The 21,473-nt window shown below is 35.5% G+C and overlaps 1 protein-coding gene and 1 pseudogene across 3 annotated transcripts in view; one reads left to right on the forward strand and one right to left on the reverse strand.

Moving 5' to 3' along the window:
* Window positions 1–21,473, reverse strand: part of RNF17 (ring finger protein 17) — a gene marked incomplete at its 5' end in the record, with an annotated part of 109,804 nt that overhangs the window by 53,207 nt on the left and 35,124 nt on the right. For both annotated transcript variants that reach the window (XM_081292129.1, XM_081292128.1), the window contains 8 exons: window positions 4,196–4,337; window positions 5,220–5,410; window positions 7,342–7,510; window positions 8,737–8,926; window positions 12,191–12,349; window positions 15,089–15,390; window positions 19,714–19,788; window positions 20,740–20,816. In XM_081292129.1, the coding sequence (XP_081148255.1) occupies window positions 4,196–4,337; window positions 5,220–5,410; window positions 7,342–7,510; window positions 8,737–8,926; window positions 12,191–12,349; window positions 15,089–15,390; window positions 19,714–19,788; window positions 20,740–20,816 (1,305 nt within the window). The remainder of the gene's footprint in view (window positions 1–4,195; window positions 4,338–5,219; window positions 5,411–7,341; window positions 7,511–8,736; window positions 8,927–12,190; window positions 12,350–15,088; window positions 15,391–19,713; window positions 19,789–20,739; window positions 20,817–21,473) is intronic.
* On the forward strand, window positions 1,527–2,995 carry LOC308647777 (Y-box-binding protein 1-like; annotated as a pseudogene). The gene has a single exon. The product of its transcript is annotated as a Y-box-binding protein 1-like (transcript).

Genomic DNA, 21,473 nt, shown 5'->3' on the forward strand with positions numbered 1-21,473 from the left:
AAACCTGTTAGAACAAATTTAACAAAGTTGATGGGCACAAAATCCACATACAAAAACAAAAATAAAAATCAGGGGGCTGAACTTGTGGCTCGGGGTAGAGCACTCCTGGCATGTGTGAGGCCCTGAGTTCAATCCTCAGCATTGCATATAAATAAATAAAATAAGAGATCAATTGACAACTAAAAAATATTTTTAAAAAAATCACCCATATTTCAAAATGTCAGCAAAGAGTATTCCGAAGAGAAAATTAAGAAAGTGCTTCCATTCGCAATAGCATCTAAAAGATAAAATTAAGAATAGATCTAACCAAGGAAATGAAAGACTTTTGCACTGAAAACTAAACAAAATCACAAAAGTATATTAAATAAGATCTAAATAAATGGGAACAAAAACACAACCTGTGTTCATGGATAAGAAGATTTAAAATTGTTAAGATGTTAATTCTATCCAAAGTGATCTACAATGTAATGTAATCTCTATCAAAATCCCAATGACATTTCTTGCACAAATAGAAAAATTTATCCTAAAATTCATAGAGAATCTAAGAGTAATTGAATAGCAAAATCATTTTGAAAAAGAACAAATCCAGGGCCAGAGTTATAGCTCAGTGATAAAGTACTTTCGTAGAAAGAGGCCCTTGGTTTTACCCCTAGCACCACATGCACATATAAAAGAACAAAGCTGGAAGATCCACACATTCTGATTTCAAAACTGTGGGGAGCCATTCTGACACGTGATTGGGTGACTCCCGTTAAGGGCCTGAGGCGCTTTGGCTGTGTCCAAGCTTTCCCGACCCTTTCCTGATGAGAGAGCCCATCCCTGTGGGGGTGTGCCTGACCACTGACCTCGGGGACCCAATCACTGACCCTGACCTTGGAGTGCAGCCCCCCTCAACCTTCATTGGATGGAATTCTCCCCTGAATCTCTTGTTCCCCAAATAAAAGGCTACTCCCAGGCGTGTTCACACTCTCTCTCTCCTGCTAGCCCAGAGTAATCCTCGCTGCCCTGCTGGGCGGCTAGAGGTGGGAACCAGAGAGGTGAGCCGTCTCAGACCTAGCAATATAAATAAGGTAACTGGTTTGTGTGTTTTATTTCGATCTCTTCTAACTAACTTTATGCCTAGAACCTCATTAATGAAACCACTGCGCAGGCCGCGTGGTAGATAAAACTTAGTACAAAGATGCACTAATCAAAGACAGACACACAGATCAATGGAATATCCCAGAAATAAACGTTTTATTTTGGATGAGAGTAAGAACTACAACTATAGGCAACTATGGTTCAGTGGTACAGTGCTTGCCTAGAGTGCATGATGAGGGCCTAGGTTCAACCCCCAGGAATGCTAACAAAAACCCAAAACTGTGACTACAAAACCTTCACAAGAAAACAGGGAAAAGGCATGATAATTAGATGCAATGACTTCTTGGATAGGACACCAAAAGCACAAGCAATGAAAGAAATAATAAACTGAACATTATAAAATTAAAACCTTTTTGTGGAGTCCGATCGGTAGGGGGAGCGGAGAGTGGACCCCAGAGAGCCCTGAGCAGCCCACCGCAGCCACCGGCATAGTCACCATCACACCCCGAGAGGAGCCGCAGCTACCGCAGCCAGCCCCAGTCACCATCACCGCAACCATGAGCAGCGAGGCCGAGACCCAGCAGCCGCCCCGCCCTCAGTGCTGCCGACACCCAGCCCGGCACCACGGGCAGCGGCACCGGGAGCGGCGGCCCAGGCGGCCTTACATCGGCGGCGCCAGCCGGCGGGGACAGGTCATCGCAACGAAGGTTTTGGGAACAGTAAAATGGTTCAATGTTAGAAACGGATATGGTTTCATCAACAGGAATGACACCAAGGAAGATGTATTTGTACACCAGACTGCCATCAAGAAGAATAACCCCAGGAAGTACCTTCGCAGTGTAGGAGATGGAGAGACTGTGGAGTTTATGTTGTTGAAGGAGAAAGGGTGCGGAGGCAGCAAATGTTACAGGCCCTGGTGGAGTTCCAGTTCAAAGCAGTAAATATGCAGCAGACGGTAACCATTATAGACACTATCCACGTTGTAGGGGTCCTCCACGCAATTACCAGCAGAATTATCAGAACAGTGAGAGTGGGGAAAAGAATGAGGGATCGGAGAGTGCTACGGAAGGCCAGGCCCAACAACACCGGCCCTACCGCAGGCGAAGGTTCCCACCTTACTACATGCGGAGATCCTATGGGCATCCACCACAGTATTCCAACCCTCCTGTGCAGGGAGAAGTGATGGAGGGTGCTGACAACCAGGGTGCAGGAGAACAAGGTAGACCAGTGAGACAGAATATGTATCGGGGTTATAGACCACGATTCCGCAGGGGCCCTCCTAGCCAAAGACAGCCTAGAGAGGACGGCAATAAAGAGGATAAGGAAAATCAAGGAGATGAGACCCAAGATCAGCAGCCACCTCAACGTCTATACCTCCGCAACTTCAATCACCGACTCAGACGCCCAGAAAACCCTAAACCACAAGATGGCAAAGAGACAAAAGCAGCCGATACACCAGCTGAGAATTCGTCCGCTCCTGGGGGGGGGGGGGGGGCGGGCTGAGTAAATGCCGGCTTCCCATCTCTACCATCATCCGGCTTAGACATCCAACAAGAAGAAATGAATATGAAATTCCAGCAATAAGAAATGAACAAAAGATTGGAGCTGAAGACCTTAAGTGCTTGCTTTTTGCCCGTTGACCAGATAACTAGAACTATCTGCATTATCTATGCAGCATGGGGTTTTTATTATTTTTACCTAAAGAAGTCTCTTTTTGGTAATGTGTTTTTTAAAAATGCCTGGTTTTTCTCAATACACCTTTAAAGGTTTTAAAATTGTTTCATATCTGGTCAAGTTGAGATTTTTAAGAACTTCATTTTTAATTTGTAATAAAAGTTTACAACTTGATTTTTTCAAAAAAAAAGTCAACAAACTGCAAGCACCTATTAATAAAGGTCTTAAATTAAAAAAAAAACCTTTTTGTGGCTCAAAGGACAATATCAAGAGTGAAAAGACAACCCACAAGATGGGAGAAAATATTTTAAGTATAAAAATCTGATAAGGATTTAATATCTAGAATATATAAAGCACTCCTACAACCCAATTCTAATGTAAATTCTGATAGATGAACACTGAAAACATGCTTAAGTATGCCAGACACAAAAAGAAAAATATTATACAACTCCATTTACCTAGAATAGACAATACCTTATTCTTAGAGACAGAAAGTAGAAAAGAAGTTATCAGGGGCTGTAAGTGAGAAAAAGGGATGGCAGTGTTTCATGGGTATGGAGTTTCTGTTTGGGATAATGAAAGTTTTCTGGAAATGGATGGTGGTGATGGCTGAATAAAATTAAGTACTTAGTGGCACTGCACTGAATATTTAAAATGGTTAAAATTGTAAATTTATGTTAAGTAGACTTTACCATAATTTTTTAAAAGGCATTTAAAAATGAAAGGAAGGGAAGGGGAAAGAAGGGAAAGAAAGGGAAAAAATGCATATCTTAACTTAGTTCAGATAAACAGCTTTCACAAATCATCCAGGAAGCCAGAAAGTGTGGTGCAGTACTGGAGATGATAGATTCTGAGGCTACATAGCTAGGTTTAATCCTGGCTCTATTCTTTCACAGATATGTAACCTCAGGTAATCCAAATGGGGACGGTAGCATCTTTCTCATGGAATTTTTGTGATAATCAGTGAGTGAGTTAATTTCCATAAAACTCTTAAGGTCCTTAACATGAGTTAATTCTTATAAAGCACTGAGAGGTAAATAAGGATGACCTAATACTGTAGCTATCCAAACAAATATATTAGTCACATATCCAGAACTTAATCCTATTTTGGTGTTTAATCTATGTTGATGTTTAAATCAGAAAATTACCTAGTAATAATTTTCAGATGCATATGGTTAGAAGGTTTATCATTTTAATGATCTGCTAGCTTTATGTGCTTTCTTAGTCTCCAGATTTCAGAAGGAAACAAGAAATACTTACATATTAGGTTTGATTCATTGTCTTTTCCCTCCATCTTCCACTAACTCACAGGATTAAGAGTTCTTTCAATTTACTATGGACAATGGTTTGTTTGCTCTAATATTTATACTGCACATGGACACTCATTCCTGTTACATATTTCTACTTATTTTTTAAGAAAACTCATACATTATTTACTTACCAACTGAAGGTAGAAATCAGCAGGACTATTTATATGACAAACCATAACTGAAACATCTGTCATTTCTTTAGGCAAAATAGGTGGATGATAGCGTAAAGCCATATTTTCTTCAGTGTGACTTCTTGGTGATTGTGACCTAAACCTAATTAAAAACATAAAGAAGCATTTTCTTATAATCTCTTTTTTCCTCAATGACCTGATCTGAAAAAAAGGGCTTCTACATATAGCAATTTATTTACCCAAAGTATTCCATTTTCATTCTGACTTATATTATAATTCTTGATATTGTCTCCAATTACTGAACAAAGTTAAATAAGAACTTAGAGGTTTAACCTTCAAATTCAGGTCAGACATTTCAGAGCTGGGATAGTATGCTGTAGTCACATTTAATGCTGTTTCTACAATTGCTTTGATAGCTGTGGTCTGTGGAAGTGCTTAGTGAGGCCAGCTAAGGGGTCTCTGTGGTCCTTGACAATCTCAGCCCTTTACTTTGGTTTTTCTAGAATGGAATCCACTTGGGTCATTTCTAGAAGTCATTTAATCACCCAACACAGAAAGTCAGAATATTTACTATCTCTATGGTTATTAAATCATCTTACTCTTTGCTCATCAGAGATAAAGGAAAATTAAGTATCTAATCTAGATTCAGAAATTAAATCAGGATTAGTGATCATGAACTCATTCCAAAAGCCAGAAAATTTAAGTTAGGAAAAGTTAAAACAATAATTCTTGAAATACTTGAATGCCTGCTTGCGAAGTTATCAAGAGTTTTTTTAAAAAAACGTTGGTATATACATATTTTTCAATTTTGAGCTACCTTAATTTTCTTTTTTCTTCAAACCAAATTAATTAAATGCAGTTTTCAGACAACCACTATACTTAAAAAAAATGCTTTTAGCAATATTTTTAACCTCTAAGAGTATGTTAAGGTTCACATTAGAGCCCATGTTTTTAAAGGTAAAACTGCTATTTCTATATACAGCTATAATCATGAAAAATATTTAAGTTTTAACAATCTACTTACCGTGCTAGTTCCATAAAAACTAATGCATCTCTGAGAGACACAGGCATATCACTGCTTATTTTATTTGTTGGTGGTTTCTGCAGATCTACAATAAGCACACCATTTTCTTCTCTAAAAACTTTCATTAAAACAGCCTTGTTATTCACCATTTTCAAAAATTCCAGTTTAGCTTCCTCTTCCCAGCCTTCACTCTATGAAAAAAAAAGTAAAATTCCAAATATAATTAGCTCTAATGTTATGTCTGGATTAACTTTGTACCAATCAGAGTCTGCAACTCTGAGGAAAAGCAATGAACCAACCATACACATGAAAAAACAGCTGAGGTATGTAAAATGTGTGCATTGTGATTTTACTAATGTATTCTTATGGTGTTTATAAGCAGTTTCACTGGAGAATATGTTTAGCTTTTGGATATTAATATGAAAATTATTATAATGATTTTAAAATAAAATAAATACTGCTTGTGAATTTTCTACTAAAGTGATGAAAATTTCAAAAATAATTTTGATATATAATGTATAATTTTGAATGTATAAGATTGTGATAAAATATTTACAATCATTATCAGTTTAATTTAGCTTCTATTATCAGCAACATATGAGGTATATGCTATTTAAATGATAAGGGAAATATTCACCCATTCTAAAAAAGTTTTAAGTTGATATTAAACATTTGATTATCCATACCTAATATAAATTTCCAAGGATCAAAACCAAAAATTTCTTAAAAACAAAACCCAGGAAATGTAAAAGGCATAAAAGAAAATTAATAATGTCATTATCTTGAGGAAACCACCAATGCTAATATTTCTGTGTTTCCTTTTTTTATTCATTTATTTATTATTTTAAATATTTGTTGAAGGTCTACTCTGTGGCAGATCTGCTAAGTGTTGAAAACATAATAATGAGCAAAGACACAGACTCTTGCTTTCACAGACCTTACAGCATAGAACTGCTCAACATATATGGTTAAACACAATTCCAGTCTCCTAGGAGTTTTCAATCTTTCTAGGGGAACAGATATTCATAAGTAATTCAAAGCAGAATACAATATGAGCTGCAAGTAATGAACAAAGTGCTGTGGAAATAGGAAATAATGTATAAAAATACACACCATACTATATTTTAAACATATTTATCTCTGTATAATTGACTCCAAAATATAGTGGTACTTGGATCTATCACTTATTCACTCATATACAATTATTCAATTAAATTCTCATTAAGAATATTATTTGCCAGCCATGGTGATATACACCTGAAATCCCAGTAGCTCAGCAGGCTGAAGCACGAAGATTACAAATTTGAAGCCCATCTCAGCAATTTAGTGAGGCCTTAATCAATTTAGCAAGACCCTGTCTCAAAATAAACAATAAAAAGGGGGCTGGGACTGTAGCTCAGTAGCAGAACACTTGCCTAGCACACATGAGGTATAGGGTTTGATCCTTAGCACCACATAAAAGTAAAAATAAATAAAATGAAGACATACTGCCGGGGATGGTGGCACATGCCTGTAATCCCAGCAGCTCTTGAGGTTGAAACAGGAGAATGGAGAGTTCAAAGCCAGCCTCAGCAATGGCAAGGCACTGAGCAATTCAGTGAGACCTTGTCTCTAAATAAAATACAAAATAGGGCTGGGGATGTAGCTAAGTGGTTGACAGCCACTGAGTTTAATCCCCAGTACCAAAAAAAAAAAAAAAAAAAAAAAAAGAAAAAAGAAAGAAAGAAAAGAAAAGTATGCTGTCCATCTACAACTGCAAAAAAATTTAAAGGGCTGAGGATGTGGCTCAGCAGATAAATACCCCTGGGTTCAATTCCTAGTACAAAAATATATATACATGTGTGGATAAATATGTGTGTATGTATGTGTGCGTGTATGCGTGTGTGCCTAGAGCATGCTACACAAGCGTTCTACCACTGAGCTACATCCTCACCCAAGAACACTTCCAATTATGAAAGCTGAAGTTCATTTTCTGTTTTATTGGCACTGCACTATAGCTTATTATGCAAAATAATATCAAGATAACCGATTCCTTAAGCCCATCCTCAGCAATATCACTGGTAATACATAACTAAAACAATCATTTAGCCTCTGAAGAAGAAATAATTTAAGTCTCACTTACTGAATTATGTGGAACAATGTCTTTTAAGGAGCATGGGTATGCTAATGGTGGGATATCTTTCACCAGCCCTTCAATATATGGTTCAGACTTCCTCAGAACCGGACATAAATCATTTAGTACAACATGCTGCTCAGCAATGTGTTCTGGTCTTATGTGGGTATCACCAACTCTAGAAGGAATTCAAGTAATATTCACTGAAAGTATGCTTTAATCTTGAACTTGCTTTCTCCCTTTTTAAGGTATGCATTTCTAAGAATAATTTCCTTCAGGTAAATCTCATAGAAAGTTATATTCCAAATTTGTGCTTTCTTACTATACAGAATTAATTTAGCTTCTATAAGCACAGAGACTATTTTTATCTACAGAATTAAATCCCAGTTACTTTTATTTGAACTTTCAGATACTCATTCAGTTTAAAAAGGAAAATGACCCTGTATTCCCACATATAGATCTATTCATTTTTAAAGCTATGACCATTTAAAAAAGTAAAAAAAATTATAGTTCATGCTGGTCCTTAACACAGAACCATTTCATTTTCTTTTCCTAGAAGATCTAGAAAACATTTTTGAACATCTAATGTGAGTACATTAGACAGTATGGTTTTTTAACATCATTTAATCAGATTACAGAAATATGATTAAAATTTTACTCGACCATCCTGTGGCAAACCATAACACTTTAAAGGATAAGCTCTGAGCATTATTTTCTGCTGTGAAGTAACGTTAGAAAAGTACTTAAATTTGGAGTACATCACATGAGTAAATAAATATATCATAGTGAATTCCACTTTTATGTATATTATAAAGCACCACTTAAAAAATAAATAAAGCACTGGGGTTGTAGCTCAGTGGTAGAGCCACTTGTCTCAAATGCATGAGGCACTGGGTTCGACCCTCAGCACCACATAAAAATAAGTAAATAAAGTTACTGTGTCCATCTACAACTAAAAAAAATATTTAAAAAATAAATAAATAGAAGGAAGACCAGTAGAGTCAGGAAGGGGAATCAGGATAGGAGGAGGGAAGGGAAGAGGAAGCACTGAGGACTGAAATGGAACAAATTAAATTCTATACATGTATGATTATGTCAAAATGAACCCCACTATTACAACTGTAATGCAATAATAAAAGCATTTAAAAATTGTAACACACAAACTTGGGAGTACATCAGAAAGTTCTTTTCCCAAGCTCCTCATCTAGTAATGTTGATAAAACAATACAATTTTATTCATTTAGTAACAAATTTAATAAGCAAAATATTAAGAATATGATTTGGAAGAGAAGAATGATAAGTTACTTCTCTTTACCCTTTTCTAATCTCCTTCATTCTTTAATCTGCACCCAACAAATATGCCTAAACAGGCAAGAAACACATAATAATCACAAAATATCTTACCCTGTGACGATTAGGACTTCAGAATTTCCAAAATCTACCATGAATATTTGTATTAATGCAACTTCACGAACTGAGAATTTGGTTGGACTACAGGGTTTTCTAATATTTTTACTTTCTATCGGAATTAATTCAGTGATAGTTCCTCGACACCACATTCCATTTTCAATACTGTTGACAAATATTCTTGCACCTAAGTAATGTGGGAGACAAATTATTACCAGTGTTAAGACAGATATCTCAAAGAGCTCTAATTTAGAAATATAGCTTAGTTCTACAACTAAGAAGTCTTAACTCATTTATTTACTGATGGTACAGTATTGTGTCAAATGCTATGAGAAGAATATAAAATAGTTTATTATGTAACTTACAAGCTAAATGAGCAGAATACCAAGTCAGTAGTCAACAGATGAGGAACTGTTTCATGAACTACATTAATATAAATAAATGAAACTGTCTTGCACGTACACATATGTGCACCTATAGATATATACATAGTAAGGTTTGTAATAAGGAAAAAACAATTACCTTTTCTTAGTATAGGATAGTGAAAGGAAACAATGAAAAGGCAACATATAAAATGCCCAAATTAATTAATACCCAATGTCATTTAGAGAAGGAGAGGATGAACTAAGGATGGGTCACAAATTAATAATCTGAAAAAACAGAAGATGGAGAAGGAAAAAGGCCTGAATATGAATGCTTAGTATGGGTCGACAATGTTCTCATTCTTTTATGTTTGAATCCACTCATTCCCCACAATAACCCTCTGAAGGCAGTACTTCCACCACAGTGTGGTTTGGGGGCTCAAAAATATCTTCAACTTGGACAAGCTGAGCTAAGAAACAGAATCAAGGTGTCTTAGGCAGATGCAGTGGTGCACCAATATAATCCCAGCCACTCCGAAGGCTGGGGATGTAGCTCAGTGGTAAGGCACCCCTAATACCTAAAAATTCATAATACCTAAAAAATAAAAATAAAAATAAATCAAGGTCTCTAACTGTCCCTTATTTTTCCCTCAAGTGCTGGAAGGGACTCTCTCTCTCTCTAAAATTCCCTTATCTGATTTGAGAAAATTTCTCTTTGTAATCTTATCAGATAATCAGGAAAGATTAATCATCAGAAAAGAGAGGAGATTAAGTCATCACCTTGCCCAGCCAGGCTTTTCATTATTGTTTGGAGGACAGGTCCCAAAGATTAACTGGGAGACTCTGCATAATAAAACATCCTTTGTTGCAACTGTTCCTCATTTGGTCCTTTCATTGAGCTTCATGTTTTGCACAGCTACCTTGTACATATGCATATTAATAAATTTGTTATGCTTTTCTCTAGTAAACCTGTCTTTGGTTCTTTTGTTTTTTGAGGTATTGGGAATTAAACCCAGGGTGCACTACCACTGAGTTAGTCCTTTACATTTTAAGAAAAGGTCTCAGAAGTTGCCCAAACTACCCTTCAGCCTCAGCCTCCCAAGTTGCTGGAATTACAGGCATGTATCACCATGCCCAGCTAATCTGTCTTTCATCTTATGGGTATTGGTCATCATCATTTATGATAGACAGGAAAGGAACTGCCCCCTTTTCTACCTATCCAGAGGCAGAGTGGTTGCTAACCAAACATAGCAACCACTTGGTTATTTATACAAGGTAGCAAACAGAAACTTGGTAGTCCTGAATCCCAGTCTCTTAACAACTAAGCTACAAATTGATAAGCCTTGGTCATTCATTATATACAGAAGAATGCTGTATTCCTCTCTACATATGTTATAAAAACAAGATGGCTGAAAGGCACATTGGGGTATCCATGTAATTTTATTTAAGTTTTCCTAAATCATTTGTTTGGCCTTCAGATTGTCAGTGATCCTTCTCTTATTTTGATGCAATCAATATTCTTTTAGTTTGAAAATATATTTTATACTATGCAATCAATATCCTTTTAGTTTGAATATATATATATATATATATATATATATATATATTTATTTTTATTGTTGGTCGTTCAAAACATTACATAGTTCTTAATATATCATATTTCACAGTTTGATTCAAGTGGGTTATGAATTCCCATTTTTACCCCGTATACAGATTGCTGTATCACATCAGTTACACTTCCATTGATTTACATATTGCCATTCTAGTGTCTGATGTATTCTGCTGTCTATCCTATTCTCTACTATTACCCCTCCCCTCCCCTTTTCTCTCTCTACCCCCTCTACTGTAAATCATTTCTTCCACTTGTATTATTCTTCTCTTACCCCTCATTTCCTCTTATATGTAATTTTGTAAAACCCTGAGGATCACCTTCCATTTCCATGAGATTTCCCTTCTCACTCCCTTTCCCTCCCACCTCTCATCCCTGTTTAATGATATGAAAATATATTTTATGAAACTATTTTTGCAACAGATAAAATGTCAAGAAAATGTTTGCTATTCTTCATCATAAGGTTCACATGTAGACCAAAAGATATTCTTACTTGCTAAAGCCCCACCACATTTATTTCCTTTTCACTAATTTCTCCAAGCATAAACAAAGACTCAAGTCAACTATATATATTTTGCAAATAATTATCATTAATACCTTAAAGATGAAGGTTTTGGTTTTCTTAGAATATTTTTTGAATCTAAACTGCATTCTTTTGGACATGTATGAAATTTTAGAGAACTATATATAATTATGAAAGCTAAGCTTAATACTATATTTCCTTTCTCTTAGATACCAAAAATGAAGGGATTTTTAAGTTTTAAAAGTATTCATTTTTGTCAGAGAAGTATATGATGATACTATATTTCTGATATTCTGAAAAGGTATAGAAACAAGCTGAGAACTAGTGATCATTTAAAAGAACCATTATAAGGCTACACAGATAATACTTTTTTTTTGATATTGGTCACCTATAGGCATTGAAAAAAATGGTCCAGTAATATATCAAAGAAATCAGAAGAGTATAATAAACAAATTCAATCATCAATGTTACTAGGAAAATACTTATAAGGGAAGCCTAAAGCATGGCAAATTCAACTATGCTTAGAATTAAATAAACTGTGTTTACTAATTACCCTCTGAAGGGCCCTAGGAACGGATGCCACACAGGCCTCTTGAATCCTACTGAAGTGTTCAATGTTAACTCCAACATGCATGCATACAAAGCAAGGAACTAAAACAACAAAGAATCAACTTAAACTAAAAGGGCAACCTACATAACCTGTTGTGGGTCTTGTAAATTAAAAAGCAATTCATTCAATTACACAAAAGAGGTTTTATATATATTTTACTCTACAAATGTGCCAACATCCAATTTAAATCTTTGGCTAACTTACCTAAATAATTTATGTTAAGTAATTCCCAAACTTTTATGCTTAACTTGAAGCTCAAATCTTTTATAGCAGGTAGGTGTGGGTTGAGCAAATATGACAATATTTACATAAACTTAATATTTTAACTTATAGTGATATTTGATTACCTAGCTCCAAAATGTCTGAAGGATCAAGATGTAAATTCTTATTGCAAATTTGATTCAACTTCTTCTCCAATACTGTTGCATCTTTTATTTGTGAATATTTTCGAATATAGAAGTGGCAAGGATGTATTACATGGCTTACAAAAACTAGCTCTGGACAACCTGAATACAAATCAATATTTAAAAAACATTATTAAAACATGAAGCTGGAAGAGAATTCATAAAATGTGAACAACTGCCATGTCCGCTAAAGGACGATGTGTTTACAAGCACTGAAAATCTAGAATACTTGGGCCCCATTAGAGAGTCTAAATCCAAAATGCCTCACAGAACAAATGGATCACTTTCAACAATGAATTCTTTAGCAACCTGAACTGCAAATACTTTATTCAACTTGCAAAATATGTGCTTTAAGTGAAATCATAGTTCATATGGTAGGCTGATTCTAAAATCATAGCCTGTTCTGTAAATTCACTTTATTATAAAACTTCATAGTTTATTTATGAACCTATCTGAAACTTAGAACCTTATTAATAATGATTAGATTACTAGGTTAGCCTACAAAAGCCAGATCAATCCATACCATACCTAAAACACCAATATAGCTCACAGCACCCTGAATCCTAAATCATATGAAATAGGTTAGAGAGAGATGTAATAATGTCTGGTCAAAGTACTGAGCAGCATTTAGGGAACTATAGGAGAGCTTTGGTAAAGGTTAAACAGATAAAGGTAATGACACTGAACACATTTTTCTATAAATAGAAGCAATTAAATCAAGTGTTTCTACTGATACAAAAAGATCTCTGAAGGAGCTGGGTGTGGTTGCACAAGCCTATAATCCCAGCTATTTGGAAGAGTATAAGGGAGGAGGATTGAAAGTTAGAAGCCAGCCTAGGCAATTTAGCAAGACTCTGTCTCAAAATAAAAAAGGATGGAGATATTTCTCAGTAATAAAAAATTTGTCTAGCATGTGTTAAGGCCTTGGGTTCACTCACCAGTATTGGAAAAAAGAGAAGAAAAGCAAGAAAAAAATCTCTAAAGTGTAATGTTAAGGGAGCAATACCCAAAACAGTATGTATAGTATGCTATGTCTTGTGTGTACTACTTTTGTATGCATTAAAAAACGACAGAAAGGAAGAGAGGAACTGAATAAAATAGGAATAGGGTATGGCAAAGTGTCACAAAAATAGTTTTATTTATAAGGATTATTTTTTTGGAATGAATTAATGTATGATTTTTTAAAACAGACTAGAAGGCATGGAATTGAAGAGAGGTAACTACATTTTAATCCTTGGCTAACTTACCTAAATAATTTATGTTAAGTAATTCCTAAACTTTTATGCTTAACTTGAAGCATATATATAACAGAAATTAAAAAATATATAAATTTTAACTTTGTAACATAGCTTACCAAGAACAATACATATATTAAGGATAGGATAAAAGAGATAAATATATATGTATAACTGGGGTGACAGCTGTAAAATAAGAGTTACCACACATAGAGCAAACTACTCCATTAAGCTCAGACTTGTTACAATACCTGTTTTTGATCCAAAAGAAACAGTTGACTCTTTCTGAAGAGGTTTTTTGGGATATCTAGGAGTCTCCGTAAGATCATCTGTAAAGCAAGCTTTATCAAAATAGGTAAAGACAATTGTACTAATTTTGTTAACAGTGACCTGCTAGTGTTTAAAAAGCTGTAATTAAATTGGCTAAATACTTGAATCCCTTGTATAAGTAAATAAAACCATGATACGCTTTTAGAATTCACTGATAATTCAGTGATAATAATACAGCAGAAAGAAGAATGTGTGCACTTTTTTTGATATTTATTTTTTCCTAGTTGTAGGTGGACATAATACCTTTATTTTATATTTATGTGGTACTGAGGATTGAACCCAGGGCCTCACACATGCCAGGCAAGTGCTCCACCCCTGAGCCACAACCCCAGGCCGTACTATTGAGGTTTAAAAAAAAAATTTTTTTTTTTTTAGTTGTATATGGACACTATTTATTTATTTATTTTCTTACATGTGGTTCTGAGGATCAAACCCAGCGCCTCACACATATGAGGCATGGGCGAATACCAACACTGAAATCTAATCAAACAATTGTGATAGATTTAAGTTATAAAATAGTTGACATAAGCTGCGTATCTAGCTCAGTAGTAGGGTGGCTGGTTGCCTAGCATTTGAGAGGCCCTGGGTTTGATCCCTAGCATAAATTAATAAATAAATAATAGAATAAAATATAAAATAGATGGCATGACACTCATCATAGCTCATCCTAAACAGATTAGATTCCAAGATTTGAGAGGAGCTGATCTTAATTCAAGGACAAAGTAATGAAACTATGCCCCCAATTTACCCCTCTTATTCATTTATATTTGTATCATTCATATAAAGTTTATATGTGGAACACTGAAAAGGTCAAATATCCTAACCTGATCAAATATTAAATTTGCATCCCAGAGATTAGCTATATTATTTTATTAAAAATAAAAATTACCCTAACTTTGGAAAATGTGGAATCAATAGGTTTAACTCATAATGAGCATATGAGGAAAAAGATTATGGTGGCCGGGCGTAGTGGCATGCACCTGCAATCTAGCTACAGAAGAAGCTTAGGCAAGAGGTTCACAAGTTTGAGGATATCCTGGGCAACTTACCAAAACCCATCTCAAAATCAAACAAAAAGGGCTGGAGGTGTAACTCAATGGTAGAGCACTTGCCGGGCATGTGCAAAAGCACTGGGTCCATTCCCCAGTTACCCCCCACCCCCATATACACAAATACCTTTCCTGCTAAGTATATTCAATTGTTTCTAATTTTAGAGAAAAGATCCCTTCCCCCGCCCCCCTCCCCCCCCCCGAGGTTTGTTATATTCTCAACTCACGTTCTGGGTTTTCTTCAATAATTTCTTCAATTATCACATCAGGACTAGGGCCCATTTGAGGGAGCACAGCAATGGTTTTAGAGGATGTGACTGCAATGACCTCTTTCTGTGGCTGGATAATCTCTTCTGAATGGACACCACTGGTCTCCAGTTGTAAAGGAGGTGCTGGCGCTTCACTGGTTAGGACAGACACATCAATCTTTTTGTTTTCTAGTGATGAGTATGTAACATAAGAAAGTTCCTTTTTACTATTATATTTCTTTTGAACACTCTGTCCAACTTCATTTTCTTGGGGATAATATCTGTACAAAAATACAGAGGACGGCTACTTTAATATTCACCTTCAAGCCATTTCCTTTCCACATGACAACTGATTCTGAGACACAAAAAAATTTAGTGATTTTTAGTAAATTTATTGAGTTACACAACCACTGCCTCAAACTAATGTTAGAACACTTCATCACCCAAAAAGAAACCTTTGCCTGTTCCAAGCCTCAACCAAGCTCCAGAGTTTTAAAAGGTCAAGAAGAGATATATATATAATTATTGAGAAGCTGAAAAAAACTTCATATAGTTATGTCATAATAATCTGATTCCTCAAGAACAGTGTTTTTTTACACATTTTTAAAAAAAGTTTTGATTTAGCTCAAATGTTTGATATAAATTATGTTAAGATGATTTCTTCTTTTTCATTAACTGGCTTAAAAACAAAGTGTAAGAAAGCATGCAGGATACAAACCTGAGCAAATTACCAGAAACTTCCTCCAAGGCTAATAATTACTATTAATCCGAGTCCTATGGGTATGATTATTTCTAGCCACTAACCCACAGCTGATTATCCATACTATTCAGTATTTTTCTATATTCTCCACATATTCAGATGATTTAAGGCTATCAAATCTATTACTATAAAAATTTTAAAATGAGATGAGACTGAGTCTCATAAAACTTGTATTTAATTAATCCATGATGGTTCTAACTTCTTCATAGAACATAAGGACCAAAAAATCCACTCTGATTTAGCTATGACACACTTATCTGTCTCTTCCAAAAAAGGGCATGAATTTAACATTAAAAGTATAATTACTATACAATGAATAAAGGTACACCTTTTGAGAAACACCTATATGTAAACAACACCCCTTTTCAGACCTTATTGAGATTTTTTAACACTAGCTATAGCTTATAGAACACTACTTTGTTTTATTCTCTTTCAACCTGTGCCTATGCCACCTCACTTTAGTTTTTTGTACTGCTTTAAATTTTTAATATATTTCCCAACTTATTTCAATACCTGCTCTCACTGGGCAAACCCATGGCTGAGTTACCACCAATAATTAGGAGAGATAACTTACAGTGGTATAAAATCAATACAAGATCACCTAGTTTTTAAAAATACCTTTATTTATTTTTATGTGGTGCTGAGGATAGAACCCAGTACCTCACATGTGCAAGGCAAGTGCTCTATTACTGAGCTACAACCCGGCCCCATCAACTAGTTTTTAAGTTGTAAAAAAATATTTGAAGTAACCACATTCAAGGTATGTGAATATCTAAGGAACTATTGAATGTTAAAGTTGATGATTATCCATGGGAGCAGAAAAAGAGGCAAATAAGGGGCAGAGAACAGCTTTGTAGCTCCTCATTCCACTAAAATCTTGGAAGACAGGCTGGCCAGGAGCTACGTTTGCTCAAAGCCAGTCTTGAGGGAGATAAAGGAGACCTTTCTGTCTCAATTCTACATTTTGCAGGGCAGAGTTGGTGGGCTCAGGGACATGGAAATATTTTATAAGAGAAGGCAGAGTGGGGCAAAAGGCAGGAATACACACACACACACACACACACACACACACACACACAGAGAGAGAGAGATTTAACTAACCAGCAAATATGTCAGCTCAGCTTTCTTGATGTCTGTTCTCATCAGAAAGAAGTAGGGGATGCAGAAAAAGTTATCAGGAAGTTGTTTTTAATTTCAAAGGGGTCTGTTTCAGGGTCACCCAAGCACTGTTTGAGGGAAGATGCTATTGGTCAAAGGACTGATGTTCCAGTTCCTCTTGCAAGGTATAGAGAACCCACCCTCTGATGTAGAGGACTGTGGTAGGCTATCTCAACCTAATGCTGTTGAACTACTTCATTAATTTTTTTTCCTTTTATTTCAAAGGAAATTGCAAACAATAAAACTTCTGATAATTTGGTTTCTCACTTCTGTCTTGGTGTTGTAAAAAAATGTCAACATAAATATTCTAGTTTGTATTGGTAATTACATTTGCTCATTAAGTTAACAAACTGGCAGTCTGACTATATGTCAGTTTTGTGAACTTCACTAATGTAAATTCATCAGATTTAGTGTTAGATATGCTTGATTTCCCAGCCTCCAGGACTGTGGACCAGATATTTATGTTCCCTCAGTAGTGAATGTAATATTTCTTTTGGCGGGGTGAGGGGATTGAACTCAGGGGCACTCTACCACTGAGCCACATCCCCAGCCCTATTTTGTATTTTATTTAGAGGCAGGATCTAACAAGTTGCTTAGCACCTCGCCCTTGCTGAAGCTGGCTTTCAACTTGTGATCCTCCTGCCTTAGCCTCCTGAGCCTCTAGGATTATAGGGGTGCACTACCACGCCTGGCTATTATGATGCTTTTTAGGGGAACATCTTCCTTGAAGACAAACCACCTACAAATGATTAAATTTATTTTCGTTTAGGGAGTTTCTAATAGTTTGACTGTTACTAAACCCAGAATCAAACCAACATCTCTTCTTAGATTTCAGCACATGTACCCAAATGCCTTCTAAACTTTTCTCCTTAGAAGTTTGGTGAATAGAAACTCAACATTTATCTACTGTTTATCCCCTTCCTACTTACTTTTGTTCCTGTATTCTTAATCTTGGTGAATAAAATCACAAAAAATCAATTTAGTCACCAGGGCCAAACCTATGAACTATTGGTGAGGCTTCCTTTTCCCTTGTTCCTCACATTCAAACATTAATGTTTTACAAATAATCTCTATTTAGCATTTTCATAATCTATTCTCAATCCTGATCCGGTGCTACTACTTAAGTGTGGGTCCTCATTATCTGCTGAATCTACTGATGCAACTGCATAACCGATCTTTCTCTGCACTTCATATTCTCCCAAATAATCCCCTAAATGGCTACCACAGTTATTTTTCACAAATATAATCTAATTATTTTTACTTTCATGCTTAAAATCTTCTAAAGGTTTTCTACTGTCTAAAGCTGACTTTCCAACAGTACTTTTGGTAATAGTGGAAATGTGCTGCAGTGCTTAATATGGTAGTGCTATGGTATGAAGGTCAGCTCCAAAATTTGTGTTGAAACTTAATCCTCATTATGGTTGGGGAAGTGATTAAATCATTAAATCTCCGCCCTCTTGAATGAAATTGTGCCTTATTAAAGGACTAGAGGGAACCAACTTAGCTCCTGCCCTGCCCCCTTTTTCCTTTCTTGCCATGCACAGACACAGCATTTGTTCCTTTTTGGCCTCCTGTCCTTTCTGCCTTGTGAGGACACAACATTCAAGGTACCATCTTGGAGGCAGAGACCAAGACGCTCTTTCTTTTTTTTTTAATATTTATTTTTTTTTAGTTGTAGTTGGACACAATAGCTTAATTTTATTTATTTATTTATTTATTTATTTATTTTTATGTGGTGCTGAGGATCAATCCCAGGGCCTCACACATGTGAGGCAAGCACTCTACTGCTGAGCCATAACCCCAGCCCCCCAAGACTCTGAACTAGAGTCTAAATCGACCAGTGCCTTGACTTTGAACTTCCTAGCCTCCATAAATATGAGAAAATAAATTTCTATTTATAAATTACCTACTCTCTCAAGTATTTTGTAATTTCAGCATGAATGGGTGAAGACAGGTAGCCATTAGTACATGTGGCCAGCAAACACTTAGAATCTGGCTTGTACAACCAAGGAACTGAGTTTATAGTTTTAATTAATTTATGCTTAAATTTAAGTAGCTCACATGGTTAGTGGCAATCACGCTAGGTATGCAGAGATCTAAAAAATAAAGTTCAAATGCTATCATATAGCATACAAAGTCCTTAGAATTCAGTTCCTATGTATCTGGGGATATACAGAATGAAATTGTATTTCTTCTTTTATGTTTACCTCCTTTTGTCCTTTCTACTTGCTGTTCATTTTTTTCCTACAGATAAGGGAAAATAAAATCTCCAAGTCCTCTGTTACCCCTTTCTTTGCAACTCACTAGCTTTTGCATACACTGTCAAAGAAATCACACATTTGATCTTTTACATGTCTGCTTTATGCACTATAATTTATCCAACATTTATCTCAATATTTGGGATGTTAGCACCTAGCACAAAAATCAATGTTCAATGCTTACTGACATTAATAATGAATCTTACAAATAAAACTTAAACACATATATCATTGAATACTGATCCTTTTTAGGTCTAGGTCTAGGTTTTTAAAAAATATTATACATATAAGTTAATTGTAGAAACTATCTTAGCTCTTTATTTTGCAGCTTTTTAAAATCATACTACTCTAAACATCAATTTTCCTCTTAGATAACACAGGTACTATTAGACAGTAATGACATGTTGCCATTCTTAAAAAATACTTACTTTGTTGAGTCCTCAAAGTCAAACTTTCCCATATTGTTGAACATGCACATAATCTCACTACAATTCATATTCAACCTAAAATAAAACATTAGCATATAAATAAATGATCTCTTCCAAGTTTATTACGTTTCCTAAACAGAAGTCCATTGCTGACATTAAAATAACTAATTTCAAAGAAAACACTCAAGTCAAGTGTTATGGTTTAGATGTGAGGTGTTCCCCAAAAGCCCATGTGTGAGACAAAGTAAGAAAGTTTAGAGGAGAAATGATTGGGTTAGGAAAGCCTTAACTCAATCAGTGAATCAATCCCCTGATGGGATTAATTGAGGGGTAGATTAAGGATGTTGCTGGAGGAGGTAGGCATTGTGGGACATACTTTTAGGGTCTATATTTTGTAGCTGGCTAGTAGAGTCTCTCTCTCTCTCTCTCTCTCTCTCTGCTTTCTGATTATCATGTGAGCTCTTTCCCTCTGCCATACTCTTCCACCATGATGTCCTGCCTCACCTCAAACCCCAAACCCCGAGGAATGGAGCTTATGCTTACGGACTGAGACCTCAGAAATTGTGAGCCCTAAAATAAACTTTTCTCCCCTTAAAATTGTTCTAGTTAGATCTTTTAGTCACAGCAACAAAAAAGCTGACTAAAACACCAAAGTGTAGTGGCACATGCCTATAATCTCAGCTACTCAGCAGGCTGAGGCAGGAGGATCACAAGTTTGAAGCCAGCCTGCAATTTATGGAAGCACTATCTCAAGATAAAATATAAATGGGCTAGGGATGTAGCTCAGTGGTAGAGTGCTTACCTAGAATACCTCAGGGGGTTCAATCCCCAGTACCACAAAAAAGGAAAAAAATAACATTTAAATAATGTTTTAATATTTAAAGTTATAATTATTTTAATTTGGTTGCTAACTTGGGAATCATTCTGACCCAAAATTTCAAATTATAATTGCTTGCTATTTTGGTAAATTCAGTCTCTAATGCATTTTTACACTTATTACAGTCTCCTGAACCATGACTTATTCACCTGGGAGGGTTCCTTGGTTTTAAAGAACTAACTTGTGACAATTCACTCTCAGATGTTAACTTCAAAGTCCGGATAATCTACAATCAAAAAAGAAGTGTTGTTATTCATGTGTGAACTTTCTTTTGTCACAAATACTGCTTAAAGAGTAAGATTTTAGAAGGAAAACTTAGTTATTTCTTAAATGTATTCAAGGCTTGATTTTGGGTACTTGAAGGAAAGAATGCAAGAAAACGTTTTTCACTTCTACCCTAAAGAAATTTAAATTTTTCTGAAAGTATTTATTAAAAGATAACAATACCAGGTGCTAATAAATGGGATACAGCTATATAATTTCTGCTCAGACTTGTTTTGTATTTGTGTTGTTATTTTCAAGCATTCTCTCTCTGTTCTTTCCTTCATCTTCCTAACTAAACTAAGAGGAAAGACCAAATTTTATCACTTTTTTCACCACCTAGTGCCTCATGTGTAACACACAGGAAATTAATATTGTTGTTTTCAGAATTATAGCTGGAGGAAGGCCAGGCCAAATTAGATGGTGGCAAACTCTTCAACTTTCTTTTAAAGTTAGAGACGTTGGAAGCAGGTAAACCAATGGCTTCTATTCTATACGTCAATTGAGTAAAATATTTGATTATATATGGGAAATGAGACCTGATGACTCAAAGATTGATAGAGCAGGATCTATACCCTTAGAGAATGATGCAGAAATCAGCAAAGAGGATATATGGTGAATC

Source organism: Spermophilus citellus, assembly GCF_964194105.1.
Source record: "Spermophilus citellus genome assembly, chromosome: 1".
In the NCBI taxonomy this organism is placed as follows: domain Eukaryota; kingdom Metazoa; phylum Chordata; class Mammalia; order Rodentia; family Sciuridae; genus Spermophilus; species Spermophilus citellus.